The 17543-nt window shown below is 42.5% G+C and overlaps 1 protein-coding gene across 1 annotated transcript in view; it reads left to right on the top strand.

The window, feature by feature from the left end:
* The window catches only part of EGFLAM (EGF like, fibronectin type III and laminin G domains), a 161598-nt gene that overhangs the window by 45289 nt on the left and 98766 nt on the right, over positions 1 to 17543 (top strand). The window contains exons 2-4 of the mRNA XM_006207672.4: positions 11285 to 11394; positions 12451 to 12534; positions 15576 to 15602. Of these exons, the coding sequence (XP_006207734.2) occupies positions 11285 to 11394; positions 12451 to 12534; positions 15576 to 15602 (221 nt within the window). The remainder of the gene's footprint in view (positions 1 to 11284; positions 11395 to 12450; positions 12535 to 15575; positions 15603 to 17543) is intronic.

Here is a 17543-nt window from a genome sequence, read left to right as displayed (position 1 = left end):
GCTTAAAACTTCTTTTCTATATTCTTGTCCAGATGCCTTTGTCAAGTTTCTTTGTCTTCCCTGGGTTAAATGATCTAAGCATTTAATCATTGTTAATAATGAATCATTGTTAAGTGACTTCTGCTTGGGTTAGGGACGCTGTGCATGTGTGTGTGGCAACAGGAGGTTGGAGTGGAGACTCAGAGCCTTCCTCTTGCTTTCTTGGATGATGTGGTCAGAAATGAGCTTCTGCCAATGAAAGCAAAAGGTCACAAGTGTGACTGAGAACAGCAGGCACGCAAAAGCTGCCTTGTGCCTTAGCTTTCTCTAACACAACTGGAGTTAGGATAGAGCTGGGCCCAGAAGTCTGTCATCTAACTATTACTCTAGTAGGTCGCCAACTCTGTGGTGCTGTCTCCGGACGTCTCTCGTCATTTCTGGCACCTGTGGTCCATTCGACTTACTGACTGATTCTTAACAGAAACTGTTCTGATAGGCTCTCAGCCAAGATTTCCCTCTGCCGAAGTCACCAGCTGGGCCTCCTCCCACCCCAGCTGAGCCCAGTTTATGAAACAGTGTGATGCTGGGAGGTGAGCCTGCCACTCAAGCTAGTGCATCAGGTAAAAGAGTTCAAATGGACACCTACATACCATCTGCAAAAACTCACAATTCATTCCCCAAACAATTAGATACATTATTTTCTCTCCTTCTGCCCTAACAAATATACTTTCATAATGACCTGGAAGACCAGATTTAAATTTAGATTTCTCTGACTCCTTGAATTTGCACTTTGAAAGAGACAGTGTGGACAGAACTGGCCCCTGAGCGCTGGTCTGCTGCTCCTCGTGCTTTGTCCCTCCCTGAAGGGCGCTCCTGTGCATACATGTGGAGAGTTCGACCAACAGCTCAATTCTGTCCACCGCCCATCCTGGCAAACAATGCCCCATGGGCCACTATCTCACTGACGGTGCACACACCAGCAGCACGGGCCACTCTCAGAAGGACAGACCCAGGGAAGAGGCCACTGAGGACCTGGAAACAGGCCCAGGACTAGCTAGATAGGGAATCCAGGGTCTTATGTGCTCAGGGAGTGGTCCATGAGTAGAGAGGCCTCAGTCTCTTATAGACATGTCCTCTTGGCCTGGGACACCACAGTCCAGCCATGGGGCATGGTGTGGCCAAAGGAGGATCTAAACTGGTCCTTCTAAAACACAGCCCACCTTTGTCTGGGTCTAATCGTGCTGGGGACCTCTGAGTGATTCTCTTCCCTCTCACCCAGAATGTTCTGTGGATGCTCCCCCATGTAGTATTTAGGAGAGTAGGAGGGACGTTAAAAATCATCTCATCCAGCCTATTGGTTAGCAGATGAGTAAACCGAGGCCTTCTGCAATGGTGGGTTACATTCTGGAATGACACGCTGGGATGGTGGATTTCAGAGAGAAGCATGATTGTGATGTGGACTGTAAGCCCCCCAACAAAGAGAAGCCGGAGGGCTCTAGAAAACACTTCATGCTGCTCCAAAGTGCCGAATTCCCAGGGAACTAGAACAAAGATCACCCTGCGTCTTAAACCCACATTTTTACCGCTGCCTTGAAGGCATCACCTTGAAAGTGGCTCTAGTGGCAGATTCTGGTTACATATTCATAGCACTACTTTAGTAATAATAGTTGGAGCAAGTTCAAAAAGATGGAAATAAGGTTTTCTTCTTATTCAGAATTTCCTGATTATTTTTGGTTGGTCTGGGCACTTCCCATTGCATCAGTGAATATAACTTGGCTCCTTCCGTGAAAATCAAATAACTAAAAAGCTAGCAATGTATTTCTGTCACAGATGATATTTTTGTTTGCGTTTTGGAGTGTTTTCGTGAATTGGATTAGAAAACTAATTGAATCAGAGATGAATTTTACTCAGGAAGTTGAAGTAGTTTATGAAATAAAATTAGCATAAGAAATGGACCTGATCATTCAGAAGTTTCCAAGGCACAAAATCTAACACGGTTTTGAAAGCCTCCAAAAAGGAAAGCCCCAAAAATACAGCTCCCTCATGGCAAAGAAACACACTTTTTGTTTATTTATCTCTTAAGAAGTATAGTTTTTAGCTTACGAGAACACAGCTTCAGGGTATAGTGTAGAAATGCATTATACAAGTTTTAAAGGCTACAGTTTTCCAAAACAGTTTTCTGTTGAGTGATATATAATACAATATGTTAACCATTGTTGATTAAATATGAGTGTTATTTTTGTATTTAACTGCTTAAATATTGTGTAGTCCACATATAAGTGACCTACCACTTTGATTTTTTTTTTAATATTGAGGAAGCACTAGTATGTTTTTATATCATTATAGATAAAATCCCAGGAGATCTCAGTGTTATAATCATTATCAAACCTTTTTTGCCTCATTAAGAGTTTTTGGAGAGAGTAGCTGGGGCTGGACCTGCCCCATCCAAAGACTGTACTTTCTCCTGATGCCTCAGAGGTTGTAGAGACGGAAGGAAAGTCTCTCTGGTTTCACTCCCAGTCCTTCACTCCCCTAGCTGGAAGAGATTTAGAGAAATATTTTGATTGGCTCATTCCAGTTTGGACCACACTCCAACCTCTCCTTATCTCCACAGCTGATACCCAGGCCAGGCCTCAAGACTTGCCCGCTGGCTGGTTTCTCTGGCCTTTCCATGGCTGCCACCACCCACCTGGAGCCTGTCTCCAGCCCAGAGGTGGCGGTACTGGGTGGCTCACTCCTGTCTTCAGCCTGGCCCCTCCATGGATACTCCGATAATGGTACAATCTCTGTATGAATAATGTGCTTACTCTGCAAATACAGCTTCAGACGGCCCCCAGCTGGAGACCTGCCCTTGCTTCAAGGATGCTTCATACAAACACACAGAGAGAAAAATACTGTGCTCGCCATGCTAATGGGCCTTAAGACAAGGCCTCTGATGCTTCCTTCCAACCAGATGGCCCTTCATACCCACCTCCTACTCGTAAGTTTTAGAGTCAGGAATCCTATGGCCTTCAACTGCTTTGCAGAAAAAAGCAAAACAAACAAACAAAAGCATTTAGTTAACATGCATTCTTTGGAGGAGGGTGCAAGCTATGGGAGCTGTGGGAGGGAAATTATATCCCTCAGGATCCAGAAAGTGCAGAGAAACCTTGGGGGGAGTCTTGACAAATGGTAAATAATTTCTGTTGCAGGCACAGCTCTGCACAGCTGGTAGTGCTGCTCCAGGCACCGGTTAAGGAGGATTCTGAGGCCTCCATGAATAGAAGAGAATGGACATTGTGTGATCAATTTGATGCCAAGAGTGACTTCCAGGTTTCTGGATGTTACGGTGAATGGTGATACCATTTCCCAGAACAAGGATTACTGGAGGGGCTCAGGTTAAAGAGAAAGATGACGAGTTCAGTTTTAACCTGTTGAATTTGAAAGGCCCGCATGACATCTGGGTCCACTTGGCAGTTGGGCTTGTAGACCTGCCCTCTAGGAGAGAAGGTTGGGCTGGGGGAATGGATTGGGAGCCATCAGCATATATGTGATAATGTCTGGCAGGGGTGAAAGCACCCAGGAAGAGAGTGTGGTTAGGCTGAGAAGAGGAGGTTGGGCAGAATCACTGAGAACACAGACTTTAAGGGGGGGAGATCATCTCTTCTTTGTTACTCACGGTCTCTGTCTCCTGCCCCACTGATAAGATCTTACATCAACAGACTCTAGACCTCAGTTTCTTCATCTGGAAAGCGGGAATAATGTCTTCGTCCTCTATTCTGTGCTATTATGAGGATCAATTAATTTCTTGTGAAATGTGGTGGTTGAACAAATGTATTAACTACTGGCCCTTCCCAAATCCCACTAAAATGCCTATAAATTGGGGCAAAGAGCATTAACCAGCAGGACAAAAGGAAACATACAGAAGACGGTAGTGATGAAATTTTGGAAACTGAAATGCACTTGGATAAGTGGCAATGGATTTAGAAACCAAAACACAGTTGCTAGGTCAGCAGTGAGGAGATTGGAAGCTGGCTAATATTTGAGTCGTGTTTTAACATAAACAGAGTTTTCTTATGCATCTCTCTCTCTACTCAGATAGATCTCTCTTTTAAATTTTCTTTTCTTCTTCTTTTTTTAGTGGAGGTCCTGGGGATTGAACCCAGGACCTTGTGCATGTTAAGCACACACTCTACGACTGAGCTATAGCCACCTCACCCCGATCTCTTTTTAAAAAAATAGATGTTCAAATGGGACAGATACTGGTATGTTGTATGAATAACCCAGTTTATCCATTCTTTTATAAATGGACAGTTAGGTTGTTTCCAGTAAAAATAAATTAAAGAAATGTGCAGATAAGATCAAAGTACACAAACTCACAAAGGGATAAGATATGTAACACCAAATGGTTGTTACCTCTGGAAGAGAGAACTGAAGAATGGAGTTTTAGCTGTATTTTATTCCCTATGCACCAACATACATCCATTTATTCATTTATTCCCAGCTTTATTGAGGTACAATTGATGCATAACATTGTATACATTTAAGATGTACAATGTGAGGATTTGATATATGCATTTGATATTTACATTGAGGAATGATTACTACAATAAGATTCATTGACATCCATCATTCACAGTTAACACTTTTGTGTGTCTGTGGTGAGAACTTTCAGGATACACTCTTAGCAACTTTCAAGTACTGTTAACTAGTCATCATGCTGTACATTATGTCTCCAGAGCTTAGTTATTTGTCTTATAATTGGAACTTTGACTAGTATGCTTTGACTACCACCACTCACTCTCCCCCTGCCCCCACCCCATCTTCCCCAACCCCTAACATCCACCAGTCTACTCTGTTTCTGTTATGAGTTTTTTTTTAATATTTCACATATAAATGAGATAACATGGTATTTGTTTCTCTCTGTCTGAGTTATTTCACTTAGTATAAGGCCCTTAAGGCTCATCCATGTTGTCGCAAATGGCAGGAATTCCTTCGTTCTTTATGGTTGAATAGTATATTCCCTTGTGGTATGGATATATGGTACACCATATATTCTTATTCATCCATCAATAAACACTAGTTGTTCCCATGTCTTGGCTATTGTAAATAACGCTGCAGTGAATGTTGAAGGGGTTGATATATCTTTGAGATCCTGTTTTCATTTCCTTCAGATAACTGCCCAGAAGTGAGATTCCTGGATCATATAGTGGTTATATTTTAAATTATTTGAGTAATTTCCATATTGTTTTCCACAGTGGCTTCACCAATAGACATTCCCACCAACAGTGCACAGGGGTTCCCTTTTCTCCACATCCTTGCCAATCCTTGTTATTTCTTGTCTTTTTGGTAACAGCCATTCTAGCAGGTGTGAGGTGGCATCTCCTTGTGGTTTTGATTTGCATTTCCCTGATGATCAGTGATGTTGAGCACCTTTTCGTGTACCTGTTGGCTATTTATTGGTACATCTTCTTTGGGATAAATGTCTATTCATGTTCTTTGACCCTTTTTTATTCATATGATTGTTTTTTTGCTATTGAGTTGTGTGAGTTTCTTATTTATTTTGGATATTAACCTCTTATCAAAATATGGTTTGCAAATATTTTGTCTCATTTTATTTCTTTTTTAAAAAGATTTGAAAATTAAAATAATAATAATAATTGTAGCATTATATGTTAGTTACTTTGAGAGAGAAAACAAATCTTCTTTGTTCTGGGAAATGGTATCACATACACTGAGTGAGTGTATGTGAAGGCAGTGTAGTCGGAGCACTGGGCTGCCCCACTCGCTCTAGTTTAGAATGTTCAGGAAGATGTGAGACCAGGGCCACGGCCCATTTCTCCTCCCCTGCACATTGTGAGATCTGGCTGGGCCATCCTGTAGGCCTTCATATCCTGTGATGCCCTGTGTTGATGCCCCCTTGGACACAATTGTGAGACATAACTTAGAATATTAATAACATATTAACATATTCATAATCGTGAGACATCATTATAAGACATAATTTGGAATCAGAATTATCCTAGAGAATCCAGGGTATAGACAGCAAAAAACTGGGGGAAATCTTGTTCTAGATTCCGGCCAGCCACCAAAGAAGGGTGGAGCAAGAGAGTGCCTGTTCTGTGTCCTTTACAAGATCAGGTCACCCCATTGGTGCTTCAGTCACTGTTGAGTGACGATTCTGTGCAGCATTGTTTACAGCAGCAATAGCCTTTCTGGACACCTTCGTTTCAGTGTGATAGTTGACTTGTGATACGGCAGGTACATTACCTTTGGTTAAGAGCTAGTAAACCTGCTTCATTAACTGCAAACTACTTTTAGCCTTACCATTAAACTGAGAGGCAGACAGCAAACCTGAGACAACACAGCCTGCTCTAATGAAGCGTTTGTTAGTTTGTGGATTTCCTTTAGTTACAAGGGAGCCTGGTCACATCCACACCCATGCCACATTTGGTCTTTGAATATAAAGAAACTTTTCAAAGTAATTATTTCAAATGATGAAAAACAATAATGTCCTGTAAATACCAAATAGAAGAAAACAGGGGGGAAAAGTCATCCTTAATCTCAGCAACCCTAATGCAACAATTAGCCTTTTCCTCTTGCCTTCCAATTATCTTACAAATGAGCATTTCACATGGCTCTAATAATTGTATCCACGGCCACTAGGTATACTTTGTATTTAACACTCCATCTTAATTGTTGCCGTAGAGTGATTCAAACCTCGTTTTAAAAGTAAGCTTAATTTTGAAATTAATTTAGATTTATAGAGGGTTGTGAATTCTGTCTATCTTTCACCCAGTTTCTCCTACTGTTAACATCTTATATCACCATGGTGCATTTGTCAACTCTAAAAAACTAACTAGTGTTAATACTAACTACTAGTAGTCCAATAGTATCAACTAAACTAAACTACAGACTATTTGGAGTTCACTGGTTTTCCCATTAATCTCCTGTTCCTGTTCCAGATCCAATCCTAGATACCACAGTGTGTTTACTCAAATCTCATTTTTAATGTTTGTATGACAGCCCATCCAGGGAATGCACCGTGACTGAACTGCCCATTGCCCTGTTCCTAAGTATTGAGAATGTTTATGGTTTTTCTGTATCACAAGTGATCCCCTGAAGAACATCGTCATATGAGCAGACTTCTCTTCTTTTAAGATTCTTTCCTCATGACAGACCGCAATCCCACTTCTGAGACTCCGGGGAAAGGAACGCACTGGCGGCTCTGGATAATACTGCACTTTGCCAGATTGTCTTTCCAAATTCCTGTGCTCATTTACTCTGCCATAAGTAATATTTGGAGAGTAGCATATTCATGTACCCTTGTCAGCATTAGTTACTATCACTTAAGCATTTTGGCTAATTTAATGGGTCAAAATGACACCTCAATTCTTAGAAGTTGTATTTATTTGATAACTAGCAAATTTGAATAGTTTGCCATGTGTGTTTACCAGCTGTACTTCCTCTTTTATGAGTTGTCTCTTCGTATTTTATTTATTTGGGTCTGAGTATGTTTTTTCTCAATAGGCAGGAGTTTTATAATAAAGATATCCCTTGGCCTGTCATTTTGCTGTGATTATATACCCTTTTGATCTTTTGTTTTGATTTATTTCTTTTGTAATTTTTGAAGAGCATAATGAAGGTTTTATGATGTGGAATCCATCACTTTTCTTTTGATTTATTTTCTTTACCTCTTTTGAGCTTAGAAAGGTTTATCTTAAAAATGATCTGATTTTAAACTTCTATTCTTTTCCATATTTTGATTGCCTATCTTTAACCATTTGATTCATCTTGGATAGTTTTGGTATTTGGCCCAAATACCTCACCTGGCCACCTCTCACTCACCGGCTGTAGAGGACCACACATCAGTCCCTAAATGAGTAGGTGGCATCTACCACCTCCCCTGTGTTGCCCAAGGCTGTATCCTTGGAACTCTCCTTCCTCTCGTTCACCAACCACCTCCACTCAACCGCAGTGCCCTACTGGTGCTATTATGCGGCTCTTCCCTTGACTCTTTGAGGATGAGTATTTGCTGCACCTTCTGCTTGGGTCACTTTTCCACCCCTGCTTTACCTCATTCCTACCAGTCTGTCAGGTGGAGTCAGGTGTGTCCTTGCTACGTGACGCTAAAGAGCCCCATGCTTCCTTTAGTCACCTCACACCCAACTGTAATGTCCTGCTAATCTCTTTGTGGTGCCCTGTCTCTCCTCATCATTAATGTAGCCTCCCTGACTAAGCCAGTGCCTGATACATATAGGGGCTCAATAAATATTTGTTAGGTGTGTGAAAGATTGAATAAATGAATGAATAAAATACCAATAAAAGAGAAGTCATGTGTAGATGTGTCCCAACAGGGCTTGGTTTGAATACTTTCCTAGAAAATATGAAAGTAAAGGGGACAGTATACTGGAATTCATGATTTTTATGGTACCAGGATGTCACGGCTACTGTCAATTGGCTTGTTCAACAGCATCCATTTTACCCTTCTTCTAAGTGCCATTACTGTAATGCAAAGGCTGGAGAAATAAAAACTACATTTCCCAGACTGCCTTGCAGCCAGTATTCTGGATGTAAATCTGGACCCACCAATTTTCTGTTTTCTTTACTGAACCATTGCTTACTGATTATCCTATGGTTTTGTGAGGGTTTGGTAAATCATTTCCATTATCTTTCCCCCTATTCCCAGCTTCTTTTGAGGTTCTGTTAGCATAAACCCCAACTCGGCAGTAAAGCTAGCCAGTAATAGATAACTATGCAGCTGGACCCAGGAAAAAAACTACACAAGAAAAAATATACGTAAATGATTCAGATCTTTTTAACACATTAAGAGCTCTTTTAAATCAGTGAGAAAACAATTAACCCAATTGAAAAATGTACAAAATACATGAATGGAGGAAGAAAACTAGCCAAAGAAGATATTAAAATACTCATCTTTTTTTCTTATCAAATTAGCAAAGATTTTAAAGTAATACTCAGATCTGGTGAAGATGTGGTACTAATACTGGGCATTCTCATACACCTCCAAAAAGTCTAAATTTCTAGATACAAGTTTGGTTACACTTTTTAAAGTCTTTAAAATATTCATTCTCTTCGCTCAACAGTTTTCAGCTGGAGTCAGTTTTGTCCCCCCAGGGGACATTTGGCAGTATCTGGAGATGTTTTTGGTTTTCATAACTATGGTTGGGGGGTGCTGCTGGCATCTGATGGGTAGAGACCGGAGATGCTTCTCAAGACCCCACAATGCACAAGATGGCCTGCATGAAAAGCTGTCCAGCCAAAATGTCGACAGAGTGGAGGCTGATAAATTCTGTCTTAGACACAGGAATTCTACGCTAAGAATTTACCCAAATGAAAAAATTGAATGTACTTCAAGCTTCATTTATTTAATCCTTTTTGGAGAGCAACAGATTGGTAGCTATTAAAAATTAAAATGCATATCCTCAAAATTTTCATAATTTTTAATAGGTATCCACCCCACAAATGCTTGGACATGTGCACAAAAAGGTACACACACATAGATATTCTTCTAAGCACTATTTTTAACAGTGAAGTGTTGGAAACCACCTCAATATCAATCACTGGAGTCATAGTTAAGGTACACACGTGCCCTGTCTAGCAGAGTTTTTGGCCATCCTACCTCCCTCTACTCTCTTCCTGTGATCTGTCCTCCTTTAGGGAGACTCCTGTACAGTGGGCAGGCTTAGCAGAAGAACTATTAACAGGACTCTGTTCATCCTGTCAGTTCCCAGTTTGGAAACCATAAAAAACTGATCTTTCCTCACTGATACCTTGGTCACATGACTTAAGTTTGTCACATGATAAAAGTTTGGCCAATCAGATGGGACTTTAAATCTTGACCCAAGGCAGAGCCTGAGGACTGTTGAAAGCCAAATCACTGAGTGGCTGCAGTGGTCGCAGTAGGGGGTGTCTATGTCTATGGCAGTTCTTGCCAGGGACAGCACTGAGCCTCCTTTACTTGGCCCACCAGAAATGCCCTGGGCTCTGATACTGAAAATATTAGTGGAAGCCCTAAGTGGTAGTTCAAGAAATCGACACATTAGATCTCTGTGAATTGCAAGCGAAGTACCCCAGGTGATATGCTGGAGAGTTACATGCAGTCCTTAAAAAGAAATCATCAGGACATGTTAGGAGTTGGAAAATCAAACTGAAGGACATTCATTCTCTCGAGGAAGGTTTATTGAGCTCTTCTGCCTATTAATCTCTGTGCTCTAAACAGGACGCCTAGTTCCTGCCCTCATGGTGTACTACTTAAAATAGCAAAATGCCAGAAATTAACTGTGTCTAACAATACTGGAATGAGATAGACTATAAATTATGACACATGCATTATATGGAAAAGGTAACAGCCATTAAAAATTAAAATAATTACTTTTATTAATAAATGCAGATGATCAGTTTATATATATTTATATATATACTAAGTCAAATAAAATATATATGAATCTATGTTGAATATATATAATGTGGATATATGAATATTATGTATAATAAACAAAACAAAGAAAAATTAAAATTATATATACATTATATAGATAAAATATATACATATATGAGTGCATATATATATATATCTTTAAGAAAATTACATGTAACCAAGAGGAGGTATACTATATTAAAATGTTGGCAGGACTCATTTCTGAATGGTGTAATTTTTTGTGTGTGTTTTCTAAAATCTGAAATCTGCATATGTTGTTTTTATAAACATAAAATATATTATTATTATTTTAAGGGTTTTTTTTTTAAATGGAGGTACTGGGGATAGAACCCAGGACCTCGTGCATGCTAAGCATGCTCTCTACCACTGAGCTATTACCCTCCCCTAAGGATACAGTAAAACATTTGAAAATTCCTGATCCCATTTTACACTAAACCGTATTTTTGAAATGTTCAGCAATAAGAATATATGAGCTCTATAAACAGATGTATCTATATTCATGTCTATAAAATGTTGCTGAGTTAAAAAAAATCACGATTTTGCTTTATTTCAAGCTCCTAGAGTCAAGCCAGAGTGTTTGGTCTGTGGTACCCCGAATTTCCCTTCACTCGTACTTGAGGTATTATAAGCTACAGAAGGGACTGTGGGCAGTAGCTGGGCTGATTTCCTTCCGATTGTGAAGCGGGGAGGAGCTAGCAGAGTGCTGGGGAAGTCAGCCGACACAGGTGTGGCGTACTGGAGAGGCGCCTGCAGAATCATTTCTAAGTATGCTCTCCGTCTGTAAGCACACTCTCTTACATCCTGTGTAAGTGTACTCAAGGCAGCATGCACAGAGCTTCTAACATAATCTCTTTTACTTTGGGACAGGCAAGGTGGGGCCGCCTCTTGACATCACGCTGGATGCATTGAACTGTACAGCTTTCAGCATCCAGTGGAAAATGCCAAGGCATCCTGGGAGCCCCATCATTGGGTATACTGTGAGTACTCGGGCATGGGGATTTCTGTAGTGGGTGTGTTGAGGTACCTGGACCTCCTTCCCATCCTTGCTCGCCCTGTATACGGCTTCCTGGTAGCAGCCCTCCCATGTTGGGCCTCATTCTTCTTCCATGAAACCAGAGGAGCTGTTCCTGTTTTAAGGGCATTTGTAAGTGCCCTGAAAGTCAGTTGGGTCTACTGAGTCCTTACTCTGTTCAGGCGTGAAAACATACAAACTCAGTAGAAGACGTGGTTCCTGCTCTCTAATTGCCTGCAGTCAAATTTGGAGACAAAAGCAGAAACACGGGAAATAATCAGGAGTCACTGAGGAAGGCTGTCAATAAGCACAAAATCATGTGACATCTGAATCCAAGTGAAGGGGCGCGCAGGCAAAGTGGGGGAGGGAACGCAGGGCGCGCCCCCACCCCTCAGAGGTTGCAAACTGGCTTGACTTCAGTTCACCAAAATGTTTTCCTTGCATAGTGGTTTTTAAAATGAGTCAACTTTTAGAAATTAGAAGATTTCAGATAAAGTTGGAGTCTTGAAATATCTAGGAATATTCCGGGCCCACCTTCCTATGAGGGGGCGCCAGGCCCATTGGCGCTGAGCTGTCCCCTGGGATGTAAACCCCCCCATAACACCCAGAGCCACCACGCCCTCTTGTCCCCCCATCACCCAGGGAGAGTAGCCATCTGTCATGGCCCTTGTTCTGTGTCATCTTAAAGTAGAGAGATGTATTTCTGGACTCAAGTTCTATCAAAAGTGGGAAAATAAAAGATTACCTGAAAGAGTCATGGTTTAGGGGAGAAGTAACGGGAGTTGGGTTCAGCCCTCTCCATTCCCACTCTGCTGTGTATCCTCCTCCTGGCCTCTGCAGACATAGGTTTGCGACTCCGGCTGGGTATGTCTGATGGTTGCGGACAAGGAGCTAGGGTGCAGGAGGTACGGCAGCTCCCCTCAGGACCCACTGCGATCGTCAGTGAAATTCAAACCCGGTCCTCGGTCAGGTGGAGAAATGTTGGCCCCTCTCTCACCCTGGATGTCTGCATCTCTTCCAGGTCTTTTACTCTGAGGTCGGTGTAGATAAATCCCTGCAGGAGCGGTCCCACCGCGTGCCGCTCAGCCCGGATACCCCGACCACCGTGAGTATTTCCGACCTGGCGGTCCCTCCCAAAAGCACACCCCTGATTGGCATTTCATGGATATTCAGAAGGATTTCTAACTTGGTGTGTATGTATGCTACTGTATATAATAATAATAACTAATGTCAGTATAGTCCTTGGGGACTGAGAATGTCTTTCGCGGAGGCCGGAACCTCACCACGCGCCCATCTGTGTCTTCAGGAAGGCAGCCCTGTGGAGGGTTCTGGCATAAGCACTTCCCTCCTGAACTCAGCCCACCCCGTTTATCCTGGGAGAAAACAACCACCTTACAGCTGTTTTTTCCCCTTCTTTTCTCCATAAAATTCAAATCTGATTTTTTTTGAAATCCCAATAAAGCTTTATAAATAAATATGACACATTTGTATCTTCTCAACTGCCTGGAGACACAATGTAGAAGCAAATGAAGTAATTGGAAATGTATATTCAGACGGTGCCAGTTGTTTATTTTTCTTCTCCAGCCGGCATCCTGTCCTTCCACTAACCCATTGTTGGCTCTCCATCTATTTCTTTTCTGTTTCCTGTCAAGGTCTCTCGGGGTGAATTTTTCTGCCTTAGAAACGTTCTGTTTTCTTTTCTTTCACTGTCCTCTTCCTTCCCCTCTCTACTGTGGTTATTCCATAGGCTCGAGCCTTTTTACTTTCTCTCAAGAAGTTAGCACCAGTGCCCGGAACACTGCAGCTGTAACAGTGGTGGAGGTGGTGGTGGTGGTGATGTCTGTAACTTGACTTAGTAAGTGCCTGCAAGGCATGGTATCCGGGGTCCTAGTTGCCATCATGACAAGTAGCTATCACTTATTAAGAGTCTGTTACCTGCCAGGCACTCACCCTCATGCTTTACGTTTGTTTTTCCATTTAATCTTCACAACTATCCTATGACCTCGTTTTACTGACAAAGATGCTGATACTCAGAGAAGTGAAGGGACGTTCTTCAGATTGTACATTAGCAAGTAACAGATTCGATGGTAGACCCGGGGCGGACTGAATTCTGAGCCCTGCTCTGGCTATTTTTACCAAAGCCCTCACGACTCATAAAGAAGAGATGCACGTCTTCAGCTGGCTTGTGTTTTGCATGCTGTGCTTTTATTCTCAGATGCTCCCATAAGCGCCCCTCTGTGACTTCAGGAGCCCTCAGCCCCACCCTCTGCGGTTTACCCTATCCTAAGAGGGGAAGACTGGGTTGGCCCCACCTAGGCTACCATTGGCTGAGGTTCCATCTCCCCTTGACAGCACTGAAACTTTCACCCTGGACCCCACCAAGGGGTTGGCATCATCCCTAGCAGTGTCCCCAGCCACCCAGTCTCCTGCCCTGCAGTGAGGGTGGCTCTCTGCTCAGACTAGAGCATAATCTGGGTAGAGAGGACACAGTGCTGGTGACGGGTATCTTGGAGTCTACTTGGTGCCTCTTAAATCCAGATCCTGCCCCGTCACATGAACCCAAGCCCAGCACGCTGGCATCTCTGGGAAAATCACTGATGGGCTAACAAAACAGAGGCCCAGGAAGGAGACAGGTACCCTGGGCTTCTGACCCCCTTCCTGCATGTTACAGGTTGGATAACTTTGGCCAAAGCTACTTTAACTGTCTAAGCCTTAACTTTCTCCCATGAAAGGGGTATAGTAATTACACTTGAGTGAGTATCAAATAAAATTGTGCACGTAAAAGCCTTTGGTAAAATGTAAAGGGACCATATAAAGGTTAGCTGTTATTCCTGGTGACCACTGCCTGCCTTTATGCTAAATATATCCTCTCCTTTAATCACACCTGGGTATTCTAGAATATGCTATCAAATTATAGCATGTAATTACCTGGCTGATTTCATCAAACTTTCATAATTGCTACTGTTTGCCCAGCACCAAAAAACACACAGGTGCTGTTCTTGGGCAGCTTTTGGTCTTACTGGGAAAACTACATTCACACTGATAAAGCAATTAGAGAGCAACCTGAGACCAGATGTCACTTACATGCCACTTAATAGGCAGACTGAGGTTTTGAAGAGGGAGAGATTAGCGTAGGGATAAGTGGTCAAGAGGTAAAATCTGGAGCTGAGAACTGAAATGGGCAGTTTCTGGAAAGACAGGAGAGGGAGGGGTGCTCAAATAATTTGAACTAAGGGAATGAACACACATGTACACGTGCTTGTGTGTTTGGGAGAGGGGACGGGGAGGTGCAGAACACACAGAATGGAGCGAGGAAATGATGACTGGACATGAGGCAGTGAGTCAGGAAGAGGGGAGGGGGGCGGTCTAGTCTAGTGGAGTGGGCTCTGGCTTCAGATGACTTGCATTCAGATTCCTGTATCTGGGTCTTAGTATTCTCATCGACAAAACAGGGATTCGAATAAGATCTATATGAGGGGTATATCTGTGCTTCCCAGTCTGTGTGCTGTGGTGCCCCAGGGCTCTGCAGCAAGCCCACAGGGGCCTCGTGCAATATTGAACTTTTCACCGGAAACAGCAACATCTGTGTAAACTGCTACTACCAAGTCATTTGGGGATAACTCTTGAATAAATGGAGCTGTGTGTGAGGTGAGGGAGTTAGAGGTGCTGTAAAAAGACTGAGATACTAACGGAGCCACGATCAGAGAAAGTCCGGGAACCTCTGTGCTCTATCGCATCATTCTACAGCATAAGGATGTTGTGGGCATTAAATGAGGTCTTGGTTCTACAGTCCTCGGGCAACAAGTTTCTACCATATAGCACAGGGAACTATAATCAATATTTTGTAATAACCTGTAGTAAAAAAGAATATGATAAGGAATACATGTATGTGCATGTAAGACTGAAACATTATGCTGTACATCAGAAATTGACACAATATTGTAAATTGAATATACTTTAATTAAAAAGAAAAACCAAGCCTGGCACAGAGAAGAACTGAGTGAGCCGTCAGGAGAATTCCCGTCGTCAAGATGCGTGTTTGGCTGTACGTAGCGGGAGGGTAGCTATTCTACGGGTTCGTTTTCGTCCTGCAAGTTTTTCTTACCTTTCCTTTTCACATTGTTTTGTTTTTTTTCTCCTCTCCAGGAACGAGTGGATCATCAGATGGTTTTTGTAAGTATGCTTTAGAAAAGTTCAACCCTTGCCCCAAACCAGGATTCAGAGGGTCTCTTTTCACCACAGTGTTGCTTTTTGCTGTATCTCCCTCATGCTGATTAAGGCCCACAGGGAATGCTTGGTTTTTGTTGTGAGCAGGATGGCGGTGCATACCAGGTGAACTGTTAATCATTTAGAAAGATGCTGCATTTACCTCACATGGCAGAGTAAGGTTAAAAGTGACATTTTAAAAAGTTGGAGCAATTTAAGCTCTGTTCCAAGACCAAGTGAAAAAGGCTGGAAAGGAGAGAAAATATGTAAACTAGTGGGCATCACTGTGGGGAGCTCCCCCACCCCCTTCACCCTCTTCTCTCATTTCCTCTGACAATTCCAGGCCTTCTCAGTGAGACAGGACCAGCTACCTAAAACTGACTGACTTTCTGGACTGTATACCAAACAGAAGATTGGGTTGACAAATGGTTAGTCTGATTCAAACGAAGAAATGACCAGAATAACCTGGTGGATTATGTGGAATTCTGACGCATTCTTTGATAATCTGCCTGTATAAGGGCTTCTGATTTGGTTAACATTTGATTCTTACCCTTTTCTTAGAAGAACAACCTGCAGGTTTCATCCTGAAAAAATAAATAGTAAAACAAATCAGGACAACTTGGTCATTTTTTTAGAGTTAGAGATAGAAATGGATGTTTAAATTGGTGGTCTCCACACTTTTTGATCATTCATGCCATCAGTTAAAAAATATTTGAACATGTAACAATATATGTATATTTATGTATTTGTACATATGCCACTCTACCAATATATTATGTACATTATGAAATCCCACAGAGTTTTTGAAGGAGGATATAAAATAGAAATAAAAAGATCTTATGTTTTCATCTGACATCTCAGTAGATTATCTTGCTCACCCAGGAAAATGTTCCACCACCCAATTTTGGAGTCCAGTGGCTTGGCTGACCCAGAATAGTGATTCTGTTTGGATCTTATCCAAGGTTAGGGAGAGAAACAGCCAGGGATTACAAAACTTGCATCGAGACCCAGCTCTGTCACTAGAGCAAGGATAACTGTGGGCAAGGTCACTGAACCCCTGTGAACCTCTCTTTGACTCCTTGAAGGGGCTGATTCATCATGGTTCCCAAATGGGGCTTTCTTTGTTCCCTCTGGGCCTATGGAAATATGTGTGGGCATTTTGGTGAACAAGCTTCAGGGATATGGACTCTCCTGTAATACCCAGGGTAGATTTGTACAAGGAAGACTTTTGTCCAGGCCCAGAGCCAATGCTGCCTTTCCTGTAAAACCCTGGAAAGTACTCTCTAACTTTCTGTGACCTCTCAGGGAATGGAAATCCCTCCAACTCCTCCCTCCACTCCTCTTAACTTCTTCTGGGGCAACCGCAGCCCAGCTGTGACTGGTAGAGCCAACTGTGAAGCTGAACTTAAGGTGACCAGCTGCCAGTGACGGTTGTTTTAGAAGAATTGTAGAATTTCCCTGTTGAAAGTTTGGCTCAGAGAAGTTAAGTGCCCCCCTTCAAACCGCACAGCTGTTTGGCCCCAGAACCTGGGTCTCCTGGCTTCTTGTCCAGTGCTCTCCCTCTTCATGCCTCCTTTCAGCTGAGCACCCTGGAGGCCCTCCCAGCCTAGGGGCTACATGTCAGGACTGGTGAACCAGATAATACCCAGCTTCATTCTTGGAAACAGTGGGGCTGGGTTTCCAGCAGCAGGAGAGAAGTGTAGCATGGAAGGGAGTAAAGGTGAGGCCTCATTCAGAGTCAGAGATTTAAGTTCAGAACCATTCAACACGGTTTCATCATTGCAAAGTGAACAGATGTTTAGTTAGGAATATCCCCGTCTTTCCAGAGGCTCCTCTTGTACAGCTATCCAGGTTGTTTCTGTGCGTTGGGTCAAGTATTATTTAAGATGAATGTCTAGCAGTCCCCAA

Source organism: Vicugna pacos, chromosome 3 (assembly GCF_048564905.1).
Source record: "Vicugna pacos chromosome 3, VicPac4, whole genome shotgun sequence".
In the NCBI taxonomy this organism is placed as follows: Eukaryota; Metazoa; Chordata; class Mammalia; order Artiodactyla; family Camelidae; genus Vicugna; species Vicugna pacos.
Note: the sequence above shows the minus strand (reverse complement) of the source record. Positions and strands in the feature narration are given on the sequence as shown.